General features: G+C 42.7%; 1 protein-coding gene across 4 annotated transcripts in view; it reads left to right on the forward strand.

Annotated features, from left to right (window-relative positions):
• The first annotated feature begins 7,085 nt into the window (after positions 1 to 7,085).
• Positions 7,086 to 25,038, forward strand: part of SKA1 (spindle and kinetochore associated complex subunit 1) — a 29,704-nt gene continuing 11,751 nt past the window's right edge. Inside the window, exons 1-3 of one of the 4 annotated variants that reach the window (XM_061400207.1) lie at positions 7,086 to 7,787; positions 21,871 to 22,128; positions 23,863 to 23,957. In XM_061400207.1, coding sequence (XP_061256191.1) covers positions 23,873 to 23,957 — 85 coding nt within the window. In that variant the 5' untranslated portion in view covers positions 7,086 to 7,787; positions 21,871 to 22,128; positions 23,863 to 23,872. Of the gene's footprint in view, positions 7,788 to 21,870; positions 22,129 to 22,326; positions 22,549 to 22,696; positions 22,722 to 23,862; positions 23,958 to 25,038 lie in introns of those variants that run through there. The other 3 variants (XM_061400206.1, XM_061400205.1, XM_061400208.1) reach the window with 3 other exon arrangements.

The raw sequence follows: 25,038 nt of genomic DNA on the forward strand, positions 1-25,038 counted from the left end.
TGGAACTCTTGGATTTTCCATGATCCAGTGCATGTTGGCAATTTGATCTCTGGTTCCTCTGCCTTTTCTAAATCCAGCTTGAACATCTGGAAGTTCATGGTTCACATATTGCTGAAGCCTGGCTTGGAGAATTTTGAGCATCACTTTACTAGCGTGTGAGATGAGTGCAATTGTGCGGTAGTTTGAGCATTCTTTGGCATTGCCTTTCTTTGGGATTGGAATGAAAACTGACCTTTTCCAGTCCTGTGGCCACTGCTGAGTTTTCCAAATTTGCTGGCATATTGAGTGCAGCACTTTCACAGCATCATCTTTCAGGATTTGAAATAGCTCAACTGGAATTCCATCACCTCCACTATAGCTTTGTTCATAGTGATGCTTTCTAAGGCCCACTTGACTTCACATTCCAGGATGTCTGGCTCTTGAGTGATCACACCATCGTGATTATCTTGGTCGTGAAAATCTTTTTTGTACAGTTCTTCTGTGATGCTGTATAAAAAAACTGTTGAAAACTATGCTTCTCTAGAGTGCTTTATTCCTTGGTGGAGGCTGTGTTCCTGGGCCAGTCCTCAGCTTGGTTCAAATGAAACTCTCTTCTATTCTTTAATATAGATTGTTTAGTGATTATCTGTGTTGATACCTCCCACCACTGTTAGCAGCTGTCACTCCTCCCAGCAGTGCCTTAGCCAGGCCTACCTGATGATTCTGCCTCTGGGCCTCTACAACAGCACTCATCCATTAGAATTAGGCAACAACTGAAGGCCATACATGACGGTGACCTGACCATTTCTGGTGAGAATGGCTGGACCAAAGTTGATTTTTAAATCAGCAACCACCAGCTTCATCAAGTCTTCCCTTGAGCAGACACAGTGGGTCTGTCATTTGGGTTATTTAGCCAATGAACACATCAAGAACTTTCTTGTCACAAGTAATAAATAATAAAGCAGAAGCATTTGTTTTTTGTTACTTGTGACAAGTAAGGAGACAAGGAGATAGTTCTCAAAGCACTGTGTCCCTGGGGGCGTTTTAAGTTAAGCATGACAGGAGGCATGATCATTATAATGAAGCAAAGTTGACTCTAGTTTGCCCAAAACTGCAAGTAAGTAGGCACTTGGTTACCTGCTCTCACTGTAGTATCTTGTTGACTGGAATACACTGTAACCTTTTAGGAACATCTAGTGGCTGCAACTTTCTGCAAAACAAAACTCACTTTGGTTTAAACCCATCCTATCCCTACTGCTCCCTAGCTGACACCCACCACCAGAGTGTCACTTCTTGGCATATCCACTTGGGTTCTCTTGTTTCATATGTAGTCACTTTTCTCTCCCATAAATTTAATTTTAAAGTTTTTAAAAAATTTATATTATGTATAACAAAAAATCCTCAGACTGGAGAGCCAGACGCTTCCTCAGGGTAATGCTTTAACCTAGGCAACTGTGAAAATCAAATAAGATACAAAGTATCAGTACAGCCCTTCCCCCCACCACACATATACACACTGAAAGGGGAGGTTGTGGTCATTATAAATGTCCTCATGTCCACATTCAAAGCCAGAATGACTTTATTCATTTCCAGTTTAAAAATAAGTTTAAGGGAATATAACTCAGATTTAAATTAAATATAATTGCATGCATGCGTGACAGAGGATGAGATGGTTGGATGGCATCACCAACTCAATGGACTTGAGTTTGGGTAAACTCTGGGAGTTGATGAACAGGGAGGCCTGGCGTGCTGCGGTTCACGGGGTCGCAAAGAGTCGGATACGACTGAGAGATTGAACTGAATGTTCAGTCACTTCAGTTGTGTCCGACTCTGTGATCCTATGGACTGTAGCCCACCACACTCCTCTGTCCATAGGACTCTCTAGGCAAGGATACTGGAGTGGATTGCCATACCCTCCAGGGGATCTTCCCAACCCAGGGATTAAACCTGTGTCTCCTGTGTTTCCTGCATTGCAGGCTGTTTCTTTACCCACTGAGTCACCTGCCGCTGCTGCTGCTGCTAAGTCACTTCAGTCGTGTCCGACTCTGTGCAATCCCATAGACAGCAGCCCACCAGGCTCCCCCATCCCTGGGATTCTCCAGGCAAGAACACTGGAGTGGGTTGCCATTTCCTTCTCCAATGCATGAAAGTGAAAAGTGAAAGTCAAGTCGCTCAGTCGTGTCCGACTCTTCTCGACCCCATGGACTGCAGCCTACCAGGCTCCTCCATCCATGGGATTTTTCCAGGCAAGAGTACTGGAGTGGGGTGCCATTGCCTTCTCTGTGAGTCACCTGAGAAGGCCTAAATTTAATTACTCAAGCTAAATTTAATTTAACATAATTGAATTTGGATTTATTCATGCAGGCAATTTGCTTTAAAATAATTTAATGTATGAAATTCAATGTCTTACATATGTAATTTCAACTTAATTTTAGTTCAATTTATTATATTACATTTTATTTAATATGGTTTAATTTTACATATTTAAATTTTAATTCAAATTCACCTTAAACTAAAATTTAATATCATTGAGTGAACTAAATTTATAGTCAATTCTATATTTTTGAAATATATTTTATTAAAATATTTAATTATAAATTAAATATTTATTTATTTAAATATGATTTAATTAATAAAAACAGTGAAAAAACAGAAATCACCCCCATGATGAATGAAAAAAGAGCCATCAGTACAGATCCAACAGATATTGAATAGAGAATATTATTCACACATCTATACCAACTTAATATATTTGACAACTTTTAGATAAAATGGACAAATTTCTTGTCTTTAGCAAGACAATTTACCAAACTAACAAATGAAGAAATAGAAAATATGAGTAGCCATATTGATATAAACTATTTGAATTTATGATTAAAGACCATTCCACCAAAAAAAAACTTCAAGTCCAGATTAGTTCACCAGCAAATTCTGTCAAATATTGAAGGTGTAAAAATAGTAATCCTAAATAAACTTTTTGAGAAAACAGAAGAGGAAGGAATACTCCCCAATTCCTTTTGGGAATCATTTCTCTGACACCAAACTAGAAAAAGACATTACAAAAAAAAATAATAGACAAATATACCCCATGAACATAAATGCTGCAAACTTTGAGAAATGGTCTCCAAGAGACCACCTTTATTTCTGAAATCATTGCAGGCTTTAAGGGTTCCCCAAGACCATGTTTACTTCTGACACCAACTGCAAATCTGGTGATCCTCAACTAATTTGCAAGAAGGACTTAGGAAACTCACTGAAAGTTATTACACCTATAGTTATCCAGGAAGAAGATACAGATTAAAATCAGTCATAGGATAGAGTCCAGGAGGGTTCCAAATGCAGAGCCTCCAGTTATCCTCTCCCTGAGGAATCACAGGCAGGTGTAATTGCTCCCAGGGACAATATGCATGGAATTGCCAACCAGAGAGGCTCACCTGAGCCTTGGCATCCAGAATCTTTACTGTGGTTCCATTACATAGACACTGTTGACTGCCCATGTGCCTGACCTCAGTTTTTAACCCCTTAGGAGGTTGAGATAATACCATGTGACCCAAAATCCTCATCGTAAATGACATTGTTAGACTTTGTGACATGGCCAGCCCCAACCTAAATTACTATATTGACTATCAGTTCAGTCAGTTCAGTCACTCAGTCTTGTCTGACTCTTTGCAACCCCATGGACTGCAGCATGCCAGGCCTCCCTGCCCATCACCAGCTCCTGGAGTTTACTCAAACTCATGTCCGTTGAGTCAATGATGCCATCCAACCATCTCATCCTCTGTTGTCCCCTTCTCCTCCTGCCTTCAATCTTTTCCAGATCAGGGTCTTTTCAAAAGAATCAGTTTTTCGAATCAGGTGGCCAAAGTATTCGAGTTTCAGCTTCACCTTCCAATGAATATTCAGGACTGATTTCCTTTAGGATGGACTGGTTGGATCTCCTTGCAGTCCAAGGGACTCTCAAGAATCTTCTCCAACACTGCAGTTCAAAAGCATCAACTCTTTGGTGTTCAGCTTTCTTTATACTCCAACTCTCACATCCATACATGACTACTGGAAAAACCATAGGTTTCACTAGACGGACCTATATTGACTATAAAGTGACTAAAATATCCCCAGGCAAACAAAGACACTCCTGTGAGTAACAACACTGATGGGGCTTAGATATTACCACCCAAAGCCAAGTAGGGAAGGAGGCAGACCTCTCTTTGTTTAGTCACTAAGTCATGTTGACTCTTTTGTAATATTTGTAAAATGCAATATTATTCCATTACATAAAAGAGTGAAGTACTCATATACCATGCTATACCATGCATGAACCTTGAAAACACTGCTAAATAAAAGAAACACACACAAAAAGTCACATATTATATGATTTCATTTATATGAGATGTCTAGAAAAAGCAAATCTGTAGAGACATAAAGTAGACCATCCTTGTTTTGTTCCAGCCCTTGAGGGAAAGTATTCAGTCTTTTACCAGTAAGTATGATGTGAGCTGTGGGATTTTTTGGACTTTTTATCAGAATGATGAAGTTCCCTACTATTCCTTGTGTGTTAAGTGTTTCGTTTTTTGAATCATGAAAGGCTGTTGAATTTTGTCAAGTGCTTTTTGGTGTCTGTAGATGAGGCTAATATTCTATAAATATTGATTTATAAAGATTGATTTTTTTTAAATGTTAAGCCACACTTGCATTCCTGGAATACACCCCACTTGATCATTGTGTATGATCATTTTATATGTTGCTGGATTTGATTTGCCAGTAATTTATTGAGGATATTGTTTTATACTCATAAGATATCTTGGACTGTAGCTTTATTTTCCTGTGATATTTTTGTCTGGTTTTGGTATCAGGGTAATGCTAGCCTCTACCTCTGATGAGTTGGAAGTGTTACTTCCTCTTCTACTTTTTTTTTGAGGAGTTTGTGAAGGCTTGATATTAATTATTCCTTAAATATTTGATAGAATTCACCAATGGAGTCATGTGGGTTGGTTGGGCTTTTCTTTGTGGGAAGTTTCAAAATTACTAATTATTTTGTTTGTCATAGGTCTACTCAGATTTTCTATTTCTGTTATAGTCATATTTTCTAGTTTGTGTCTTTCTAGGAACTTGTCCATTTCATCTAAGTTATCTAATTTATTGGCAGTGATTTACACTATTTAAAAAAATAATCGTTTACTTCAGTAAAGTTGGTATTTCATTTTTGATTTTAGTAATTTGAATCAATCCTGGTCATTCTAGCTAATTCATCATTTAAAAAATCTTTTCGAAGACCTAACTCTTTGTTTTTTGAATCTTTATTTTATTAATTTGCACTTTAATCTTTATTAGTGTTCCTTCTGATTGCAGTGGGTTTAATTTTCTTTCCTTTACCTGTTTATTTTAAGCTAAATGACTAGGTTGTTTATTTGAGTGTGAGTGAGTGAGTGAGTGAGTGAAGTCACTCAGTCGTGTCCGACTCTGTGCAACCCCATGGACTGTAGCCAACCAGGCTCCTCTGTCCATGGGATTTTCCAGGCAAGAATATTGGAGTGGAATGGACTCTAAAAAGAGAAACTAAGCAAGTCAACAATCAAAAGTCAGTTTTCCAGCAAAGCACACGATAAGATAGGCAGTATGTAGGAATTCTAGAAGCATACCTCCAACTGATAGAAAGCTCAGCCCCATGGTTGAGTACGGGAATAAAAGATTATATATGATCTTTTTATGTGTTTGATAGGGTTGTGTTGAACTGGTAGAACAATCTGGGGCAGGCCAACACAACACTTATCAAACCCTGTCAAAAATCCTACCTTATTTCTTTGAAAAGTTAAACAAGCTTATGGAAATTTAAGGAATTCAGAATATCCAAAACAATTTTGAATGAATAACAACATTGTTTGACTCACAATTCCTGCTTACCAGGGGGCTTCCCTCGTGGCTCAGTCGGTAAAGAATCTGCCTGCAATGAAGGGAATGGCCTTCAGGACAGGGGGCCCGGGTTCCATCTCTGAGTCTGAAAGATCCCCTGGAGAAGGAAATGGTAACCCACTCCAGTATTCTTTCCTCAGCAGCCTGGTGGGCTACAGTCCATGGGGTCTAAAGAGTCCGATATGACTTAAGTTTTTCTCTCTACAAACACAGGGTGTCATTTTTTCCTCTTAATATGAGTCCTGACTGCAGGTCCAGCTGGGCTAGGCTGGGCCTAAGAACTGGAGGCGGCTTGGACAAATGTCTGGAATCTACGGCCCAAGTCATTAACTCCCTTCTTTTTCCCCTTCCTCCTCCCGTGTCCAGCTCCCTGCCCTCCAACTCCTCAGTTGCCCGGGTCGCCAAGAGAGAGTGTTATGCCTTTCACCTCCCAGTGTCCCAGAAAGCCAGAAAGTTGTCTTTACATTTTCAGAGTCCCGGGTACCTTCAGCCGCCTTGGCAGGATGCCTCAAATCGCAGCGGCTAGGGAGGAGTGCTTCCAGGAGCGGCGCTCTGGTTGCCCTGGGCTACCCACTCCGTGCGGTTTGCACCTGGCCCGAAGTGGGCAGCGTGACCATGGCAACGTAGGACGCCGAAACTAGCTACTTCCTCTCGGTTGAGGCTTCGAGATTCTCTACTCCACCTCTCTGGATATTTTCCAGTTTCTGCTCGGAAGGCAAACTATGTAGTATGCCTTTCCTCTTGGAAAAGTTGAAGGTCAAAACACAACTCTAATTTATACAGCTAGTTGTATCTTATAATGGGAATAAAGGGTTGGTTACATGCCATCTGATCCTAAGAGTGCACAGTTCAGGCTTTCTTAGCACGTCGGGAAGACTTTTATGATTTTTGTTATTGTACTGGCTTAAAATTGGGGGGGGGGGGGGCGCGGGAGGGTGCAGGAGTGCCCCTCCAGATCAGGCGAAGGAGAGCGAGGTTATGGTAGTGGCCATGGCCCCTCCGCCGCCTCCCGCAGCAGCCGCGGCCCCGCCCGCGCCGGGTCCCTTCTGCTGCCTGCTGCTGCCGCGGCTTTGGCATCGGCGGCAGGGGCCCCAACCGGAGACCCCAGGCACTCCTAGAGCTCCTCATCCCGCCAAGGAGCCCCGGAAGTCGAGTCCCGCGTGAGATCCGTCCGCCCTGTGCAGTCGTCCAACCTCGGAACCCGTTCTTGGGAGGGTGGGTTTTCATAATGGAAATCCTGCGTCCCTCGGCGATCAGGGCGCGCCAGGAGCTGGAGGGGCCTCAGCTCAGCAACAAGAGGCCCGTGCTGTCCCAGAGCCCGGTACTCCCCTGGGGGGACTTCGTTATACGCTACCCACCGCCAGGGTGAGCTACCCACCGCCAGGGTGACTCTCAGCCATGCCCCGGGGACGGGGTGGGGCCCCTGCGCCTTCTGGCCGGGTCTGAAGGCGGCTGCCGGGCGGCCTTCACTCCCACGGGGAAACCCGTGTCGACATACGGAGAAGGTAACTAAGCTACTCCTGGGTATTGCTGCCTCCTCGTCCATTTTGTTTGGCCAAGCGGTTTGCAGAGACCTTAAACTGACACCAACCCCCTCATGCAAGCATGCACCCTCTGTGGCCGCTACGGAGTCACAAGCAAACATAAGTTCCTGAAATGGCTTCCCCAACAGCTCTTGTGATCCACAGTCTCTCCTGCATCCCAGCGCCTGGATGTGTTATGCACCCCCTTAGATAGACCTTCTGTGGCTTACTCTGGTCTGAATGGATCACTGGGACCCTATCCTAGGAAGCCCAAAGCACTGCCCCCAGGGACCCTTGTGATAAAGGCATCCGGCCTCTCTGCACCCTGTCTTGACTTGAAGACCACTGGAGAGACGAAGTGTACCTTCTCCAGGACCCGTGAGTAATAAGCTTATCTATTTTAATTACTCTTGTGGTCCTGTTGCCACCATCCTGCTCCTGTACTCCACTTGAGTGTGTATGTGTTAGTCATTCAGTCGTGTCTGACTCTTTGCGACCCCATGGACTGTAGCCCACCAGGCTCCTCTGTCCATGGGATTCTCCAGGAAAGAATACTGGAGTGGATTGCCATGCCTTTCTCCAGGGGATCTTCCCAACCCAGTCATCTCCCACAATGTGGGCATTCTTTACTGTTTGAGCTACCCAGAAAGCCCTATACTCCACTTAACAAATGTTAATTTAATAAAGTCACAAGATTGGTGCCATAAGACAGGAGCCCACGGTCAAACCACTCTCTTCCTCCTCAAGGACTCAGCCCTTTACCTCTACCTAGGAAGAGCCAGATCACAGAGCCCTGGTTCAGCCAGTTCATGTCCGGGGACAGGCGGCATGAAGAGCATGCTGCCTGGGAACTGGGTCACCCTCAGTAATCCAGAAAGTGTATCATGGGCCCCTGGGAAGTGACACCAGGAGGAGCAGGAGTCTGAGAAAACCCGCTGCTTTGGCAGGCTGGGGTTTGCAGCTCGTCAGGAACAGGGCTCACCTGGACGTGTTGCAGGAAGGGAGTTTGCCCTCCAGGGCTGAGGCTGGGCTCTTGTCTAACACTTGGAAATGAATTGTCCAAGGAGACACACGTGCTGACCAAGCGAGAAACTTTACTGGAAAGGGGCGCCCAGGTGGAAAGCAGGAGGGTGGGGAAACCCAGGAAGATCGCTCTGCCTTGTGGTTCGCAGTCTCAGGTTTTATGGTGATGAGATTAGTTTCGGGTTGTTTGGCCAATCATTCTGACTCAGGGTCCTTTCTGGTGGCATGCACATCACTCAGGCACAATGGAGTCTAGCCAGAAGGTTTCTGGGAGGTTGGTAGGACAGGCGGACTGGTGTCTCCTGTCTCCTTTTGACCTTTCCTGAATTCTTCCTGTTGGTGGTGGCTTGTTAGTTGCGTATTCCTTACCAGGATCTCCTGTCATAAAGTAACTCATGCAAATGGTTACTGTTATGCCTGGCCAGGGTGGGCAGTTTCAATCCGTGTTTCCTGTAACAGCCAGAGGACGTGTGACTGCTTTCTCAGGTATCCAACTGTTTGTCAGCCTGTATCCTCATTGCCTTTGTGGGTCTTCAGTACTAGGATAGAGAAATCTTTCCGGCATCGGGCGATCTGCTGGAGGCCGCTGTGTGACAATTGTTCTCTCCCAGGCATGGCCTTTCACACCACAACTGAAGTAGAAGTTATCACCACTACTTGCCAAATTGTTTTTTTTTTTTCCCTAGTATTGTGATATGACTTTGTTTTCTTCCTGTGTCCCCAAATTACCCTTTCCTCCTCCTGATGATTTAGGAAGATAAAACCAATGTTTGCAATTTTCAGAATGCTTATGGTAGGCTACCGTGTTATGGCTCTGTTTTGTGCTATTTTAGAAACTGTAATTGTCCCAACATTCTTTGGGTTTCAAGCATAGGAGGGAACTGTGTGATAACAAAACAAAGAACTGCCCCTCCAAATTCTTGTGCAATGTTTTTGAAATTGTTTGAAATAATTTTTTAGTGTTTTACCTTAGTATGGACAGTGTTTTTGTTTACATTTCAAAAAACAAATATGCCTATAAAATGTTGTATTTTTTGTTCTTAAATGTGTTATGTAATCTTTATGAATTTATAATATGTGTTTACATTTGCTCATTATGTGAAGGATTTTCCTTTATATAATATATAAAATTATATATTATACATGTAATATATAAAATTATATATTATACATATAATATATAAAATTATATGTTATACATATATTCATAGGGGCTTCCCTGAAAGCTCACTTGGTAAAGAATCTGCCTACAGTGCAGGAAACCCCGGTTTGATTCCTGGGTCAGGAAGGTCTGCTGGAGAAGGGATAGGCTGCCCACTCCAGTATTTTTGGGCTTCCCTTGTGGCTCAGCTGGTAAAGAACCTGCATGCAATGCGCGAGACCTGGGTTTGATCCCTGGGTTGGGAAGATCCCCTGGAGAAGGGAAAGGCTACCCACTCCAGTGTTCTGGCCTAGAGAATTCAGTCCATGGAGTCGCAAAGAGTCGGCAGCGACTTTCAGTTTCTTTCAAATGTATTATGTAATCTTTATGAATTTACGATATGTATATATTTGCTCATTATATAAAGGATGTTTTGAAAAATCACTTGTAATACTACAAAGAAGAATGGCAAATCAAAGGTTATTGTTTTGATTTCATGAATGTTTTCCTTGATTTGATAAATATGGGAGAAGAGGACTATTTTTCTACCATTAAGTTGCCTGCAGCATGTCAGTCTTAGAATCTGAAGGTCCTGAGTTCAGACCTCAGAGGGGGCAACGCCAAGCTGTGGGCTTCCCAGGTGGTGCTAGGGGTAAGGACTATGCCTGCCAGTGCAGGTAGAGACTCGATCCTGGGTCAGGAAGAGCCCCTGGAGAAGGAAATGGCAACCCATTCCGGTATTTTCGCCCCCACGGACAGAGATCCTGGCAGACTACAGTCCATGGAGTCATAAAACAGTTGGACATGACTTAGCAACTAAACAACAAACTACCGATTCACTTTGCTGTACAGCAGAAACTAACACAACATTGTAAGTTAACTATACTCCATTAAAAATTAATGGAGTATAAAAAAATGGAGTATTAAAAAAAGAAAACCCCAAAGAATTCACAAAAATAAGCTATGAGATCTAATAAACAATTTAACCAAAGTTGCAAGATGTGTGGTACAAGATCAACTTTTTAATGTGATAAAGTGCATCCATTAAAAAGCCTATAGCTGACATCATACTTAAATAGTGAATGACTGAATGCTTTCTCCTTACGACTGGGAGCAATGTAAGGTTGTCTACTGTTGGGAAAGGCAGTCAAGTGCAGCTTCTTGCCCCTTGTACAGTTGCATAAGAGTGACCTTGGGTCTGGAACGTTTCTTAGCAAAGAGACAAAGAGCCCTCACAGGCTGAGCTAGGCATATCGCTTTGTGAATATCTTTCCCTGATCCAGACTTAACGTGTACTTCTCTGTTCTGCTTATGGGTGTGTGTCCTACAGCACCTAGCTAACCCCATTGCTATGTCTGTTCTTGGAGGGGAGGTAAAGGGGTCCTTCAGCTGCAGCACAAGAGGGGGTGTGCAGACCATCTTCTTGTGTCAGCGGTTTCCTGTGTCCCTGCTGACCATGAGGGACAGACACTCAACTGTTGGAGCTGGCCTTCCTCTGTCTCTTCTCTATGTGAGGAAAGCAGTGTTCCGTTCAGCACCTATGTGAGGCGTGTCTTTCTCTGCTACCCTGACACCTGCAAACCACGCAGGACACACACCCTGGAACTGTTGCTGCTAGGCAACAGATACCACTTGTTCAGCATTTGCTCTCCCCTCTCTTGTTACACATCATACTCTACTCAGTAAAATGAGACAAGAGAAAGAAGCAAAAGGCATACAGATTGGAACAGAGGAAATGAAACTTCCCCTATTCTCAAACAACCTGATTTTCTACATAGAAATTAAAAAAGAAAAACTTAAAAGAAAAAAGCGCCCAGAACTTATAAATACTTAGTTATGCTGCAAGATAAAGGGTCAATAGACAAAGTGAATCATATGTCCATATGAACATCACACTACCTTGAAACCAGAAAAATTCAAATAATACCATTTAAATAACTTCAAAATAATGAAACGTAGGTATAAATCTAACAAAATACTGTGCTGTGTCTGTATGCAGAAATCTACAAAACACTAATGGAAAAATAAAAGAAATATAGTTAAATGGTGAGACATGTCAGGTATATGGATTAGATGATTAAATATGTTTAAGATGTCAGTCATTCCAAAGTTCAGAGAAGGCAATGGCACCCCACTCCAGTACTCTTGTCTGGAAAATCCCATGGACGGAGGAGCCTGGTAGGCTGCAGTCCATGAGGTTGCTAAGAGTCAGACACAACTGAGTAACTTCACTTTCACTTTTCACTTTCAATGATTGGAGAAGGAAATGGCAACCCACTCCAGTGTTCTTGCCTGGAGAATCCCAGGAATGGTGGAGCCTGGTGGGCTGCTGTCTATGGGGTCGCACAGAGTCGGACACAACTGAAGTGACTTAGCAGCAGCAGCAGCATTCCAAAGTTGAGTGACAGACTTTACACAATTCCATTCAGAATATCAGCAGAATTTTCAGTGTATATATACACAAGTTGATTTTAAATTTTTATAGAAACTTAGGAACTAGAATACCTAAAATAATTTTTAAAAGAAGAAGAAATTTGGTGGGTTCACACAACTTCACTTTAAAATATGAAACTTCAGTGATCAAGGCAGTATGGTATTAGTGAAGGGATAGGCATCATGCAACAGAATAGAAAGCCCAGAAATAGATTCACTCAAATATGACCAATTGACTTTTTACAAAGTTACAAACACAGTTTAATGGAGAAGAGATAGTATTTTCAACAAATAATTTTGGAACAATTGAACACCCACCTGTAAAGACTGAGAGAACTCCAACCCCAACCTCACACTGTATACAAAAAGTTACTGAAAATTTACCATATATTTGAATGTAAAACATGGAACTATAAAGCTTCTAGAGAAAACACAGGAGAAACATGGGAGAAAAATCTTCATGACCTGCAGTTCAGTGAACAGTTCCTAGACATGACATCAAGTGTGATCCATTAAATAAAAATTAGATAAGCTGGAATTCATAAAAATTAAAAACTTTTGCTCTGTGAATGCTGCTGCTGCTACTAAGTCGCTTCAGTCGTGTCTGACTCTGTGCGACCCCATAGACGGCAGCCCACCAGGCTCCGCCGTCCCGGGGATTCTCCAGGCAAGAACACTGGAGTGGGTTGCCATTTCCTTCTCCAATGCATGAAAGTGAAAAGTGAAAGTCAAGTCGCTCAGTCGTGTCCGACTCTTCGCGATCTCATGGACTGCAGCCTACCAGGCTCCTCCGTCCATGGGATTTTCCAGGCAAGAGTACTGGAGTGGGTGCTCTGTGAATGATACAGAGCAAATGGTTCAGAGAATGAAAAGGCAAGACAAAAGCTGGGAAATATATATATTTGAGAAACACATATCCAAAAAAGGACATCTATCTAAAATGTATAGGAACTTTCGAAACTCAATAATAAGAAAAACTAAACAATCCAATCTTAAAATATAAGCAACAGATTTTTTTTTTTTTTGGCCGTGCTGGGTGTTCGTTGCTGTGTGTGGGCTTTGTCTAGTCGCGGCAAGCGGGCTCTACTCTCTAGCTGTGGTGCACGGGCCTCCCATTGCGGGGGCTTCTCTTGGTGTGGAGAGCCTGTGCTCCACAGGCTCTAGGCCCTTGGGCTCAGGAGTTGTGGTGCTCAGGCCTAGTTGGCCCGCATCATATGAGATCTTCCCTGACCAGGGATCGAACTAGCGTCCCCTGCACCGCAAGGTGGATTCTTAGCCACCGGACCACCAGACCACCAGAGAAGCCCTACAGGCAACAGATTTGAACAGACATTTCACCAAAGTCTAATTTCTCTGTGACATTTTTTCAGATGTCAGTGCTTTACCTATATTTAAAAACGACAGGTTATCAATTTTGCAACGATCGTTACCTGGTGCTGCGGTTGTCATAAGATCTGATTTGCACGGTGGACACTGTGAATGGTGAACGTAGCTTTACATCTAAGAGTGCTAACAAATTTTTTAAAGTAGCCATTATACATTTAAAGGGGAGATTGTGTTTTGGGGATTAAGGTTGGGTTGGAGTTGGGATTATGGTTAGGTATGGGTGGAACTCATAGTGAGTGAGGGAAGAGAAAACTCTGAGCAGGGGGTATTTACAGAGAATACTAGAAATGGTTTACATTTACCCCTTTTATTCTAGGAGCAGCACCTGGACCCTATGTTTATTTCTGACAGGTGGAATAATGAGCATTTTCATTTTATTCTTTGTCCTTTTCTGTGTTCAAATTTTCAATTAAAAACATGTGCTTCTTTTATAATAGAAAAAACAAGTGCTAGCAAAGAAGATGATGCGTGCATGCTCAGTCGTGTACGACTCTTTGTGACCCCATGGACTGTAGCCCACCAGGCTCCTTTGTCCAAGGGGATTTCCCCTGTGAGAATACTGAAATGGATTGTCATTTCCTCCTCCAGGAGATCTTCCCAACTCAGGGATCAAACCTGCGCCCCCTGCATTGGCAGGTGGTCTTTACCATCGAGCCACTTGGGAAGCCCTTACTCAGTCGTGTCCCACTCTTTGCGACCCCATGGACTGTAGCCTACAAAGCTCCTCCATCCATGGAATTTTCCAGGCAAGAGTACTGGAGTGGGTTGCCATTTCCCTCTCCAGGGGCTCTTCCAAACCCAGGGATTGAACCCGGGTCTCCCGCATTGCAAGCGGACGCTTTTACCGTCTGAGCCACCAGGGAAGCTTAACAAAGGAGATATTGAAGTTTAATTTCATCAACTTTCAGAGCAGGTGGACTGCGCATCTGTGGCCACAGGAGTCTGAGTTTCCGTGAATGGTGCTGCCCTGCCATCTAGTGGCCATGTGGCATGGGAGCCTTCCAACCAGCATTTCCATAAAGAGAAAGCCTGTCTTTGAAGAAGGCAAAAAAATACCGTATTTTAGGTAAAACTTTGATTTGGTTGAGTTTTTTAAAAATGAATAAAAATGATTGATATGGAAAATAAAGAGGGACGTATTCATTGTGAGCAAAGACACAGAGGGGATGAACCACAGGGAGGGGCTGGCAGGGTCTGTGCGTGTTTTGGCAGGGGCCATGCCCCGGGGCCCAGGTGCGTCCCTACGAGCAAGAGGTGCTGGGAGATGAAGCTGAGGGGCAGGCAGGGCCTAGGTCAAGGGTGGACTCGGGCATCAACTTCAGCATTTCAGCAGGGCAGCCTGGAGACCCATCTCAATCACCACACTCAGTCCTGACCTCGTCCCTGCCTCCCTGACTTGGCTGCCCTCCGGTTGGCTGAATCACGATTCTGAATCTACTTTTGTAACCAATGACAAGTGTGAGTCAAATGATAGGAAGGAGAATGCTGTTACCAAACCCAAAGCTGCCGTGGATGGCCGGGATTCAGGGTAGAATAGAAGGGGCAGGACTACAGCAGGGCAAGACTCATGGAGCATAATGATGGTGAAGAGATCTGGGCCAGACAAACAATGGGGTGGATAGTGCAGAAATGCATAAGCGAGTGCCATAATGTAACCGTATGTCCTGGTTGCCTTCTGCCTGCCCCTCAATACCCACTCTCCATGGTTTTCCATCCAGCCCTGGAGCCAGATGGCCTGACCTATAGGAACTGCGTCAAGAGTTTCCTTTGCCTTCTGACTTCAGGAGTGGGGAGGGGAGGTGAAAAGCTGGGCCCGGGCATTGAGGTGAAGGACATGGTAGAGGGACCCATGCTGGATACGAGGGAAAAGGCCAAGGGGAAATCCTGGGCTAGTGAGGTCCTGGGAGCAGCTTCACTGGTATGTGGGGAAGGGGAGCAGAGCCACTCGATTGCAGAATGTGCACAATGGCTAAGCGGCGGATGGCGGAGGGCTGAGCTTTGCACCAGGCGCTCATGGCGCAGGCACACGTGGGCTCTCGGGATTGTGTTGCTCACTGTGAACACGGCGGGGAGCCTTCAACTGCGGCTCAAATTCCTGAAGGCCTCAGGGTCTCAAACATCAATAGTAATTGGGAGGGTAAAGGTGCTGGGCTTGGGTTTGTTGACTCTCCTACAACAGTATCATGATGCATCATTCTGACCATTTTCTAGATTATCCAGAAAGTTTATCTGGAGGTTTGGGGGGGATACAGTAAATCCTAAATGTGTTCTGATTTCTGATAAATCTTTGAGGCAATGATGGAAAATCTTGCAATTTATTAAAAGCACCTTTGAAATGCATGAAAGTATCACTTGCTCAGTCGTGTCCAGCTCTTTGTGACCCCATGGACTGTAGCCTGCCAGACTCCTCTGTCCATGGAATTCTCCAGGCAAGAATACTGGAGTGGGTTGCCACTTCCTCCTCCAGGGGATCTGCCCCATCCAGGGATCAAACCTGGGTCTCCCACATTGCAGGCAGATTCTTTACCACTGAGCCACCAGGGAAGCCATGAACTATTATTAATTTAGCTTTAAATAAGGCTTACATGGGCTTCCAGGTGATACTAGTGGTAAAGAACCCACTTGCCAATGCAGGAGACACAAGAGATGTGGGTTTGATCCCTGGGTCGGGAAGATCCCCAGGATTATGGCAGCCCACTCCAGTATTCTTGCCTGAGAAATCCCATGGACAGAGGAGCCTGGCAGGCTCCATGGGGTCGAAAAGAATCGAACATGACTAAAGCGACTTAGCATGCACGCACAAAGCTTCCACAAGATTTGTAAACATACCTGCTACACTAAATGTACTTCAGTATGTTTGGTTGCGTCCACACAGACAGAAGTTACCCAAAACGTGGAAATTACTGCATCACATAGACTTGTACATCATAATGACAGTTAATAAAATGAAATTCTAACTGTGTTTTCCTTTTCATTGCTAAGTTTTTCTTAAGGAAAAGAACTTTCAGAAGGTAAGCAAGAAAAACACCTTAGTGCCAGGAAATGAGAATGTATTCAGCAAAATGAACACCTTGATATAAATGATACCCAAACAGTCTTTCCTGGCTTTCATTTGACCTATTATGAGATCTGACTGGCAGCTATTTCCACAATTAATTGATCCTGGAAAATTTGGTAAGCCTTACTCTTCTCCAGTTCAAGAACTGGACAACTGCCCACTTTGTCAGTATCAATATAATAGTATCTATTAAGTGTTTTAAAAGCTTTGGGAAAAGCATCTGTCAAATAAAATAGTTATGTAACTTATTATAGTAGTTGATTTCAAATATTTATATGTAAATATTGATGCCTGTTCTAAGAAATATTTTATGAAATTCACAAAGCATGTCAGTATGAGAGTGCCATAATCTAAATGTGTGTCCTGGCTGCCTTCTGCTTGTCCCTCAGTGTCCACTCTCCATGGTTTTCCATCCAGCCCTGGAGCCAGGTGACCTGACCTATATGAACTGCTTCAAGAGTTTCCTTTGCCTTCTGACTTAGTCAACGGCAGTGGGAAGATCCACAGGTAGAAGGAGAGGGGAAGCAGGTACTTACTCTCTCAGCTTCCTTCCTGCTGCACAGGGATGCTCTGAACCTAACCAGAGGCCACAGCTCCTGCCAGGTCACCCCTTCACACGGCTGCCACCCCAGGCTCACATGACCGTTAGTCTTTGTGCTTAGAGGTACTAACTGGTCCTTGAGGTTGTAAACCCCAGGGAAACTCACCATCATTTGTTACCTTCTATAATCTCTGACTGCACAATGTGGACAGCCCTTTTTATTAATTCTCCTCCAATTATCCAATTCGGCTTTTCCTTCTGATTCTTGCCAGGATATTGACTGATACAATGTAAAAAGTTAAGTGCGGTTATTTGATGCACCTTGACATTTTCCTTTCTTGTAGCCAATTTGCTTTTCACCTTAATGCTTAAAGAGCTCTTTATATTTAAAGTTGAATAATTTGAGTATTTCTAGTTGTGGAGTATATCTTAATAAATTTGACTCAAATGAAATCTGGAGGCTTAACTTTTTCCCCCTTTAGGTAAGCACCTTTATTACATCTTTTGTAGACTTCTGATCCATTTTTCGTGCATTTTACATATGGGACACCAATTACCCTCATGTTGAATCATTTCTGTCCTCTATTTTGTGGACTTTGTATTTACTTTCGTTCTTTTCTTTTTCAACTGCATGTACTGTAATCATCTTAAGCTTTTCTTTTAACTTGACTTTCAATGATGTCTTTTCTATTTCTTGCTATTTGTATTATACTTCAATATACTAGTTCTGTAATGCTGTTGTTTGGAGCCTCAATTTATAAGTCTAATGCTCTCCTTACATCTTTTTCTTTTGTTTATATTCATTCTCTTTTCCATGAGGTCTTACCTTTAATTAATTAATATGTATACAATTCACATAGATATAAAATTTCTTGCTATTCCTTTAAATATATATTCCAGTAGATCATTTTCCTTATCAGTCTTTGCATGATTTCTTCCTTTCTTACCTTCCTTTCTCCTTTTTTCTTTCATTTTCTCTCACTGTTAGATACTCTAAACCAGTGTTCCGCTTTTCACAGTTTCAAGTAATAATCCACTGTTTTGGAGAATATTCTCAACCTTTGGATCATTTTCCAATGGGAAACGAGACCCAGTTAGAGAGAGAGCAATGGGCAAGAAGACAGAAAAAATAAAGATTATCCTTTAGTTGTTAATCTTCAGATTTCCTTCAAATCTCAGATGTGTGGAGTCTCCAATATGATTTCAGGGGTGGTGGTGGTGGTAGGAGCTGGGCCATTCTCTGCTTCTCCTCTCTGCTCCAGAATCTTGTTTTCCTCCTTGACATCAGTTTTTTAAGTTTATTACCTTTCATTATCTCCTTTTCCTTGTTGACAATTATTAGTGATTTTTTGGAAAGGACTCTAAAAAAAAAAAAACAAACTTATTTGAGGTACATTTGTTAAGTAATAGGGAAAGGAAAATCCATGAGGCAATCTTAGTTCTCTTTTCTAACCTAAAAGTCTATTATCCTCTACCTAGTCATATTTATATTTAAAAAGCAAGTTACAGGAAGAGAGAAACATTTTTGGAGGAAAATATCTAGTTCTTTGAGCCGGATGTGATCTCAGAAGTCATTCATTTCTCAAGTTCCCAGAGCCAGTTAATGACTGAGCTGGGACTAAGAAAAGGTCTCCTGATGTTTCTGTTTTCTATCTTCCTTGTCTTACTATTGGGTGCAATTTTACATATGGGAGGTGGGAGAGAGAGAGAGAGTAAAGGAAGGAGAGAGAGAGAGGTTTTCCTGCCAGGGACTTTCCTTTCCTGCCTCTAAAGATGCCGCATACTTTCTGTTGTTGTTCAGTCGCTAAGTCACGTCCGGCCTTTGGGACTCCACGGACTGCAGCACGCCACGCTTCCCTGTTTTTTGCTATCACTATCACTTACCCCTGGGCCTTTGTTAAGAGCAGCCTGGAGGCACAGAAACTGGGGCTTGACTGTAAAATTTAAAAATTATACATAGGATAAAGACTCAATAAAGAAAGAACACTAGCGTGAAAGTGTATGCTTTTTTCTTTCTCCTCTCTCCTCTGGTTTAAAAAAATCTCCCCCAGGTATAACTCATTTTAGGGTTTGAAACACTGTAAAAGTGAGAAGTTTGATTTTCTGGGATGACCTCAGCTGCTATGACAAATGATGAGAATTGAGGAATAATCCCTGTGAGATCTGTATGACAAGTACATGCTTTGGATTTTAATCTTGTCAGTTGAAAATGGCTTTTAAAAACAAACCAAAAGGGAATTCCCTGCCTGGTGGTCCAGTGTTAGGACTTGATGCTTTCACTGCCGTGGGCCTGGGGTTCAGTCCTTGATTGAGGAACGAAGATGCTGCAAACCACGTTGGGCAGCCATAGATAGATAAATAAATACCAAAGGGAAGTCAAAGGAATGTAGTTTAGTAGGAAATGTAAAAACATAATCTGCCTCGGGTGTAATAACTCCTTAAAAGTTCAGACTATCCTGCGTGATCAGTGAGGCATCTCAGAACACAGTCCACCTATTACAGTGGGCCTTCCCTCTTCTGAAAGGAAGACCCATCAGCAGAAAGCTATGAAAGCTATGTCCCAGACTTCCTGGACCGATTGGTCGCTAGTCACTGGAATAAATATTTCCCAAGCTGCCTAGAAATGCAGAGTTCTATTGCTTAAAAAAATCTGTGATCTTTATTCTACAGTGAAGACTTTCATTAATTCTGATTTAGGGACTTCTGGAGGTTAAGCTTGACACTTAACTGCAAGAGAAAGACACAGAGAAGTACAAAACATATAAGTAAAGTCTTTTCTGTCAGAGTCAATTGGGTATGAAAAGCTTGGAATTCATAACTAATTTAAAATTGTTCATGGGGTGATATGTCATGAGGGAATTAAATGATGATGGAAGTCTATAGGTTCAGAATCACAAAACATGGGAGCAAATGACCCCTGGCTCCTGGGGAGCAGCAGAGCATCATGGGAAAGAGGACCAGTTTTGAGGTCAGGGTCCCATTTTGCCATCTATTGACTTGGGCAAGTTACTTAATTATAAGCCTCTGTTTCCTCATCTGTAAAGTGCAGATCATAATCTAAATATTCATACATTTAGTACAAAGGTTAAATAGGATAATATATGTAAAATGCCTGAATTAGAATAAGTACCCCATAATGTTAACTGATGTTATTGTTGTTATTATTTTCCCCTGAAGACTAGAGTTCACATGACTTTTGCTCATATTTCTTGCAAGGAACAGTCCAGCAATTTCTTACATCTTGCTCTTTTCATCTTTTTTTCCTCTTGGATATATGTGGTCATAACTCTGAAGAAGACAGGTTTTTGTTTTGTTTTATATCTCCCTGTCCCCATTGTCTCATAAATGTTGCTAGATTTTCCTTTGAGAAATTACCTCTGTCCAACTCTGAGACTCTGTAGGGTAAGGCTGTCCTGGCTTCCAACTCCAGGCTGTCTAGTGAATCAGACCATTTCAAATAGACTGATTGACTCATGAGTTAGTAGATGACCCAAGTCAGGCTGATGAGATTCAGTCCTGAGGTTTTTGCTAGATCTCTTAGGAAAGCAAGAACTGCTAACCCATTAGGGTATAAATCTGAAGATACCAGTGGTCATCATAGGGAACAGGCTGCCTGAGAATGGAACCAACACAGAGGAACACATAACTGAGAGATGGAGTGGTTTCCTAAAGGTATGAGTACCTGGGTTCAACTGTAACTAAACACACACACACTTTACAATTTTATAAGCCAAATAAAATCTTTTTCTTGCCTAAGTCAGTTTGGATTGAGTTTCTGTCATTGCAGCTGAAGGAGTCCTGCCAAGTCCCAGAGAGAAATCAGAAGTAGGCAGTATGATCCAATTGCTCATTTCTGTATTTTTTTCCCCACATTTCCCCCTTCTCTTGTATTCAGTGCCTTTAAGCTATCTTCTTCTTCATTTTTTTCATGGGAAATAATCTGATAATTTTTGTCCTTGATACTGCAGGGTGAATTTCTGTTATTATGTTATTTTTGTAGAACTGATATTTTAAGCTGCATATTTAGCCCTACAATGAAAGGCTTTGATCCTGCTATAGGATTTTGGCTCTAAATATGAAGGTATGTCCTGATCAAAAGATTTAAGAAATGTATCAACTAAATAACAATTTGTAAATCTTGTTTGAATTCTATTTTTAAAAACCAACAGTTTTTAAAAATAAACACTTTTTTGAAAGTTTCTGTCTTTAGGAGATAAACATGGAAATGTTTTTCGGTGAAAAGATACATTTGAGATATGTTTCAAAATATTCTGGGAGGCAAGGGGTGGGAGGAGATAAAGTATAGCTGAAACAATATTTGCTATAAATTAATAGTGGTCAAAACCCAATGATGGGTTGAGCATGGGGTTCATTGTACTCTCCTAATTGTATATGTTCAAAACTTTCAATAATAAAAGACTTTTAGAGAATAATAAGTAGAAATGGCCAAGGCAGCTGTTCACTGCCCCCAGAATCTCTGTTCTCCTTCTCGCTTACAAAAAGAACCCTTTATTGTTGAGGATGCAATGTAACTATCCAGATTTTTTTTTTAATTTTAATGATTTTTTTTCCTAGTCTCCCTTGTAGATGTGAGTGGCCAATGGAAAGCAGATAGGACTCATTAGGTGTGGTTTCTAGGAATACTCTTTAAAGGTGCTGCTTCAGCTAGTTCTTTCTCAAAGAACTGAGAAAGGTACTGACAGTTATTTTGCAACACAGGAAAACTTCACGCCAGAATGCATGATGCCATGGGCATGGGTGGAAAAGACAGAACTTGGGTCCGTGATGACTGTGTAGCTGCCACACCAGCCCTGGGCAACTTTTCTTCTTTTTTACAGAGAATTAAACTTTTTTTTTTTTTTTGCATTTGCCCTTACAGAGTTTGTTAACTCCACGAAAGAAGAGAGGATCTCTCAGTCTTACAGCTCACAAACTTGGCTGCTTTTTGGAAGTGCTTTTAAAAATGTTAAGGCTTGGATCCCACTTACAGTGTCTGAATTCACTGACTGAGGGTACAGCTTGGGCGCTGGAATTTGTAAAAGCTGCCCTGGTGATTCTAATGTGCGGCCAATTTGGTGATCCAGTGTTGAAGCTCGCGATTTGATCCCCCGAGCGCTGGGCCCTGGCTGGGGGGACGGTAAGGATTCGGTGACCGACTGAGGTCACCTGCTTGTTACAACGCGGAGTCGGAGTGCTAAGTGTGTTGGTGGTCTTAGGCGCTGGAGCCAATCCGGCCCCGCCTTTTCCCCAGATCGGCCCCGCCCCCAGCCCGGGCCCCGCCCCGGCCCCGCCCAGCTGTGGCCCCGGATAAACGCGGAAAAGCGTGAGCCCTCTGAGCAGCCTTCGGGAGTGCGGCTGTGCGCCTGCGCTACGCCGAGTTCGGGAGTGCGGCTGTGCGCTTGCGCGGCACCGAGTACCAGCGGGCAGTTTGAATTTCGCTCCCGGAGCCGGATCTCGAGACCTTACGCTTCCGACCGAGATTGGGTGGGGGAGGGGGCGGTGTCTCGGCGCCTCGCGACCCCACCGAGTGGGCCCTTTGCTCCCGGACCCGCACGAGGTTAGAGTCTGGTGTTGAAGATCCCCCCCTTCGGAAGCGGGCATTGTTTAGGCGGGGCGGGGGGCCGGGGCGGCGCGGGCCGGGGTGAGGAGCGGGCCTTAGCCGCTTTAGCTGAAGTGGAGGCTCTATTTAGACCTTTTCACTATCCTCGGACTTCCCTGCTGGCTTAGAGGGTAAAGCGTCTGCCCGCAATGCGGGAGACCCGGGTTAGATCCTTGGGTTGGGAAGATCCCCTGGAGAAGAACATGGCAACCCCATTCCAGTATTCCTGCCTGGAGAATCCCATGGACGGAGGAGCCTAGTGGGCTATATATATAGTCCATGGGGTCACAGAGAGTCTGACACGACTGAGCGACTTCATTGCTCACTTTTTTCACTTTCTTTCACCTCCCTTGAAGTGAACAAACAGTACCTGATTTCTTTCCTTCCCCTCCTTCCGCCTCCTGTGGGCTTTGCTGTGCTCAGTCGTGGCCGACTCTTTGCGATCCCATAGAAGAGCCAGGCTTCTCTGTCCATGGGATTTTCCCGGCAGGAATACTGGAGGGGGGTGCCATTTCCTCCCCCTGGGTCCGCCTCCTTACCGACCCCAATAGCAAAGCCCCAATCCCCACATTATAGGAGAAATGCTTCCCTGGACCCGTTTCTTTGAACTTCCTGTTTTTCCTTAAAATTCTCGGGTATTTAAGTTTTCAGAGAAAATACTGATGTTGTCTTTATGTATAAATAGCATGTTTGTCCCCCTGAATCTCTGAGGAAATGACAGTCTTGTCTTCTGTACCTTGCTTTGGGATGCACTGACTGTAGAAAGCTCTAAGACGGGTCATTACTGGACATTGGTGGTGGTTGTTCAGTCACTAAGTCGTGTCTGACTCTTTGCAACCCCATGAACTGCAGCACTGCCAGGGTTCCCTATCCTTCACCATCTCCCAGAGCTTGCTCAAACTCATGTCCATTGAGTCAGTGATGCCATCCAACCATCTCATCCTCTGTCATCCCCTTCTCCTGCCTTCAATCTTACCCATCAACAGGGTCTTTTCCAGTGAGTCGGCTCTTTGCATCAGGTAGCCAAAGTATTGGAACTTCAGCATCAGTCCGTCCAATGAATATTAAGTATTGATTTCCTTTAGGATTGACTGGTTTGATCTCCTTGGTTAGAAACTGAATTTTGCAGAATTGAAAGATATTGCTCATGAGTTTTTGTACTTTGTTTTCCAGGAGATGTGACTTACTGGATATTTACCATTCTTAGATTTTGAAAGTGAACAGAAATTTGTTTTTTTTTTGTAAATGTGTTTATATATTTTTTTTCTTCAGAGGCTTAAAGATGGCCTCAGATCTGGAACAATTATGCTCTCATATTAATGAAAAGATCGGCAATATTAAAAGAACTCTGTCATTGAGAAATTGTGGTAAGTAAAACAGATTCCACTGACTTTGTACATTCAAAATACATTTTGATTATTGTCCCACTTTGATATCTTATGCGTGATTAAATGAATGTATCTTAGAAAGGTAATTTTCAGTTTTGAATAGTGATTGTTAAAGCAATCTGCTATCCGTATTTTGAATATTGCAGAGGATACTAAAATGTAAATTACATTGAACAATGAACTAGCTAATAATTACATTTACTTATTTATTTATATGTTTTTCTGAGACACACAAGGCTGAGTAGTAAGATTTTAAGGTTATGTTGAGTTCCTGATTCTAGAGCTAAGCAGAGATACTAAAAGATAAGGAAAAAACCAGAAATGGAAAACACCCACAGAGATAGAAGTATCCCATAATTCATGTTGCAGACTGCTTCAATAAGGAAGGTTATCAATATATATCAATATATATCACTAGGAAACAGCTAATTGAAAGTGAAATCAATTTTTTAAACATCCAGAAACTTGGAGGTTGTGACCATCTTCCAAAATATTTTGAAGTGCAGAGAAACAGGGGATCCTGGAAAAATATCATTTACAAAAATGATGTGCTCTCCAGCCTTATCTAGGAGAACTAAAGATTTGATAGGCAGAATTCCATCTGCAGGGGAGATCCTGTTGAACTTTTATTGTAGTTTGTATTTTGAATGGATAATTTTTTAAAAATTCAAAAATGAAATTATACTGTTGGAATGTCCTTTCAGATTATACATGTCGTTCTGAGACTTGCATATTCTCCCTCCTTTGTCGAGAACCACTAATAAAGAGACTCATCCAGTTTACAGTTGGTGGCTATGTATTCTGTAGAAAGTTAAAGCTGAAGCAACTGTGGTTTCTTCTGTAGCCTCCAGTCTCATATGAGGAAACCGAGGCTCTAGAAGTCAGGCGACTTGCCCAGGTTCTCCTGCTTATCAATGGTCAGTTGGGACTACAGCTTTTGTGTCCTGATTCCCAGTATAGTACTTGTCTATTTCTATGCCATTTTTATTGAATAATCTAAAAAGGACATTTAAATCTTTAATAAGTAGTCTTTAGATTTTCTTTCTCAGAGCATGATTAT

The sequence above is a fragment of the Bos javanicus genome, chromosome 24 (assembly GCF_032452875.1).
Source record: "Bos javanicus breed banteng chromosome 24, ARS-OSU_banteng_1.0, whole genome shotgun sequence".
NCBI lineage: Eukaryota > Metazoa > Chordata > Mammalia > Artiodactyla > Bovidae > Bos > Bos javanicus.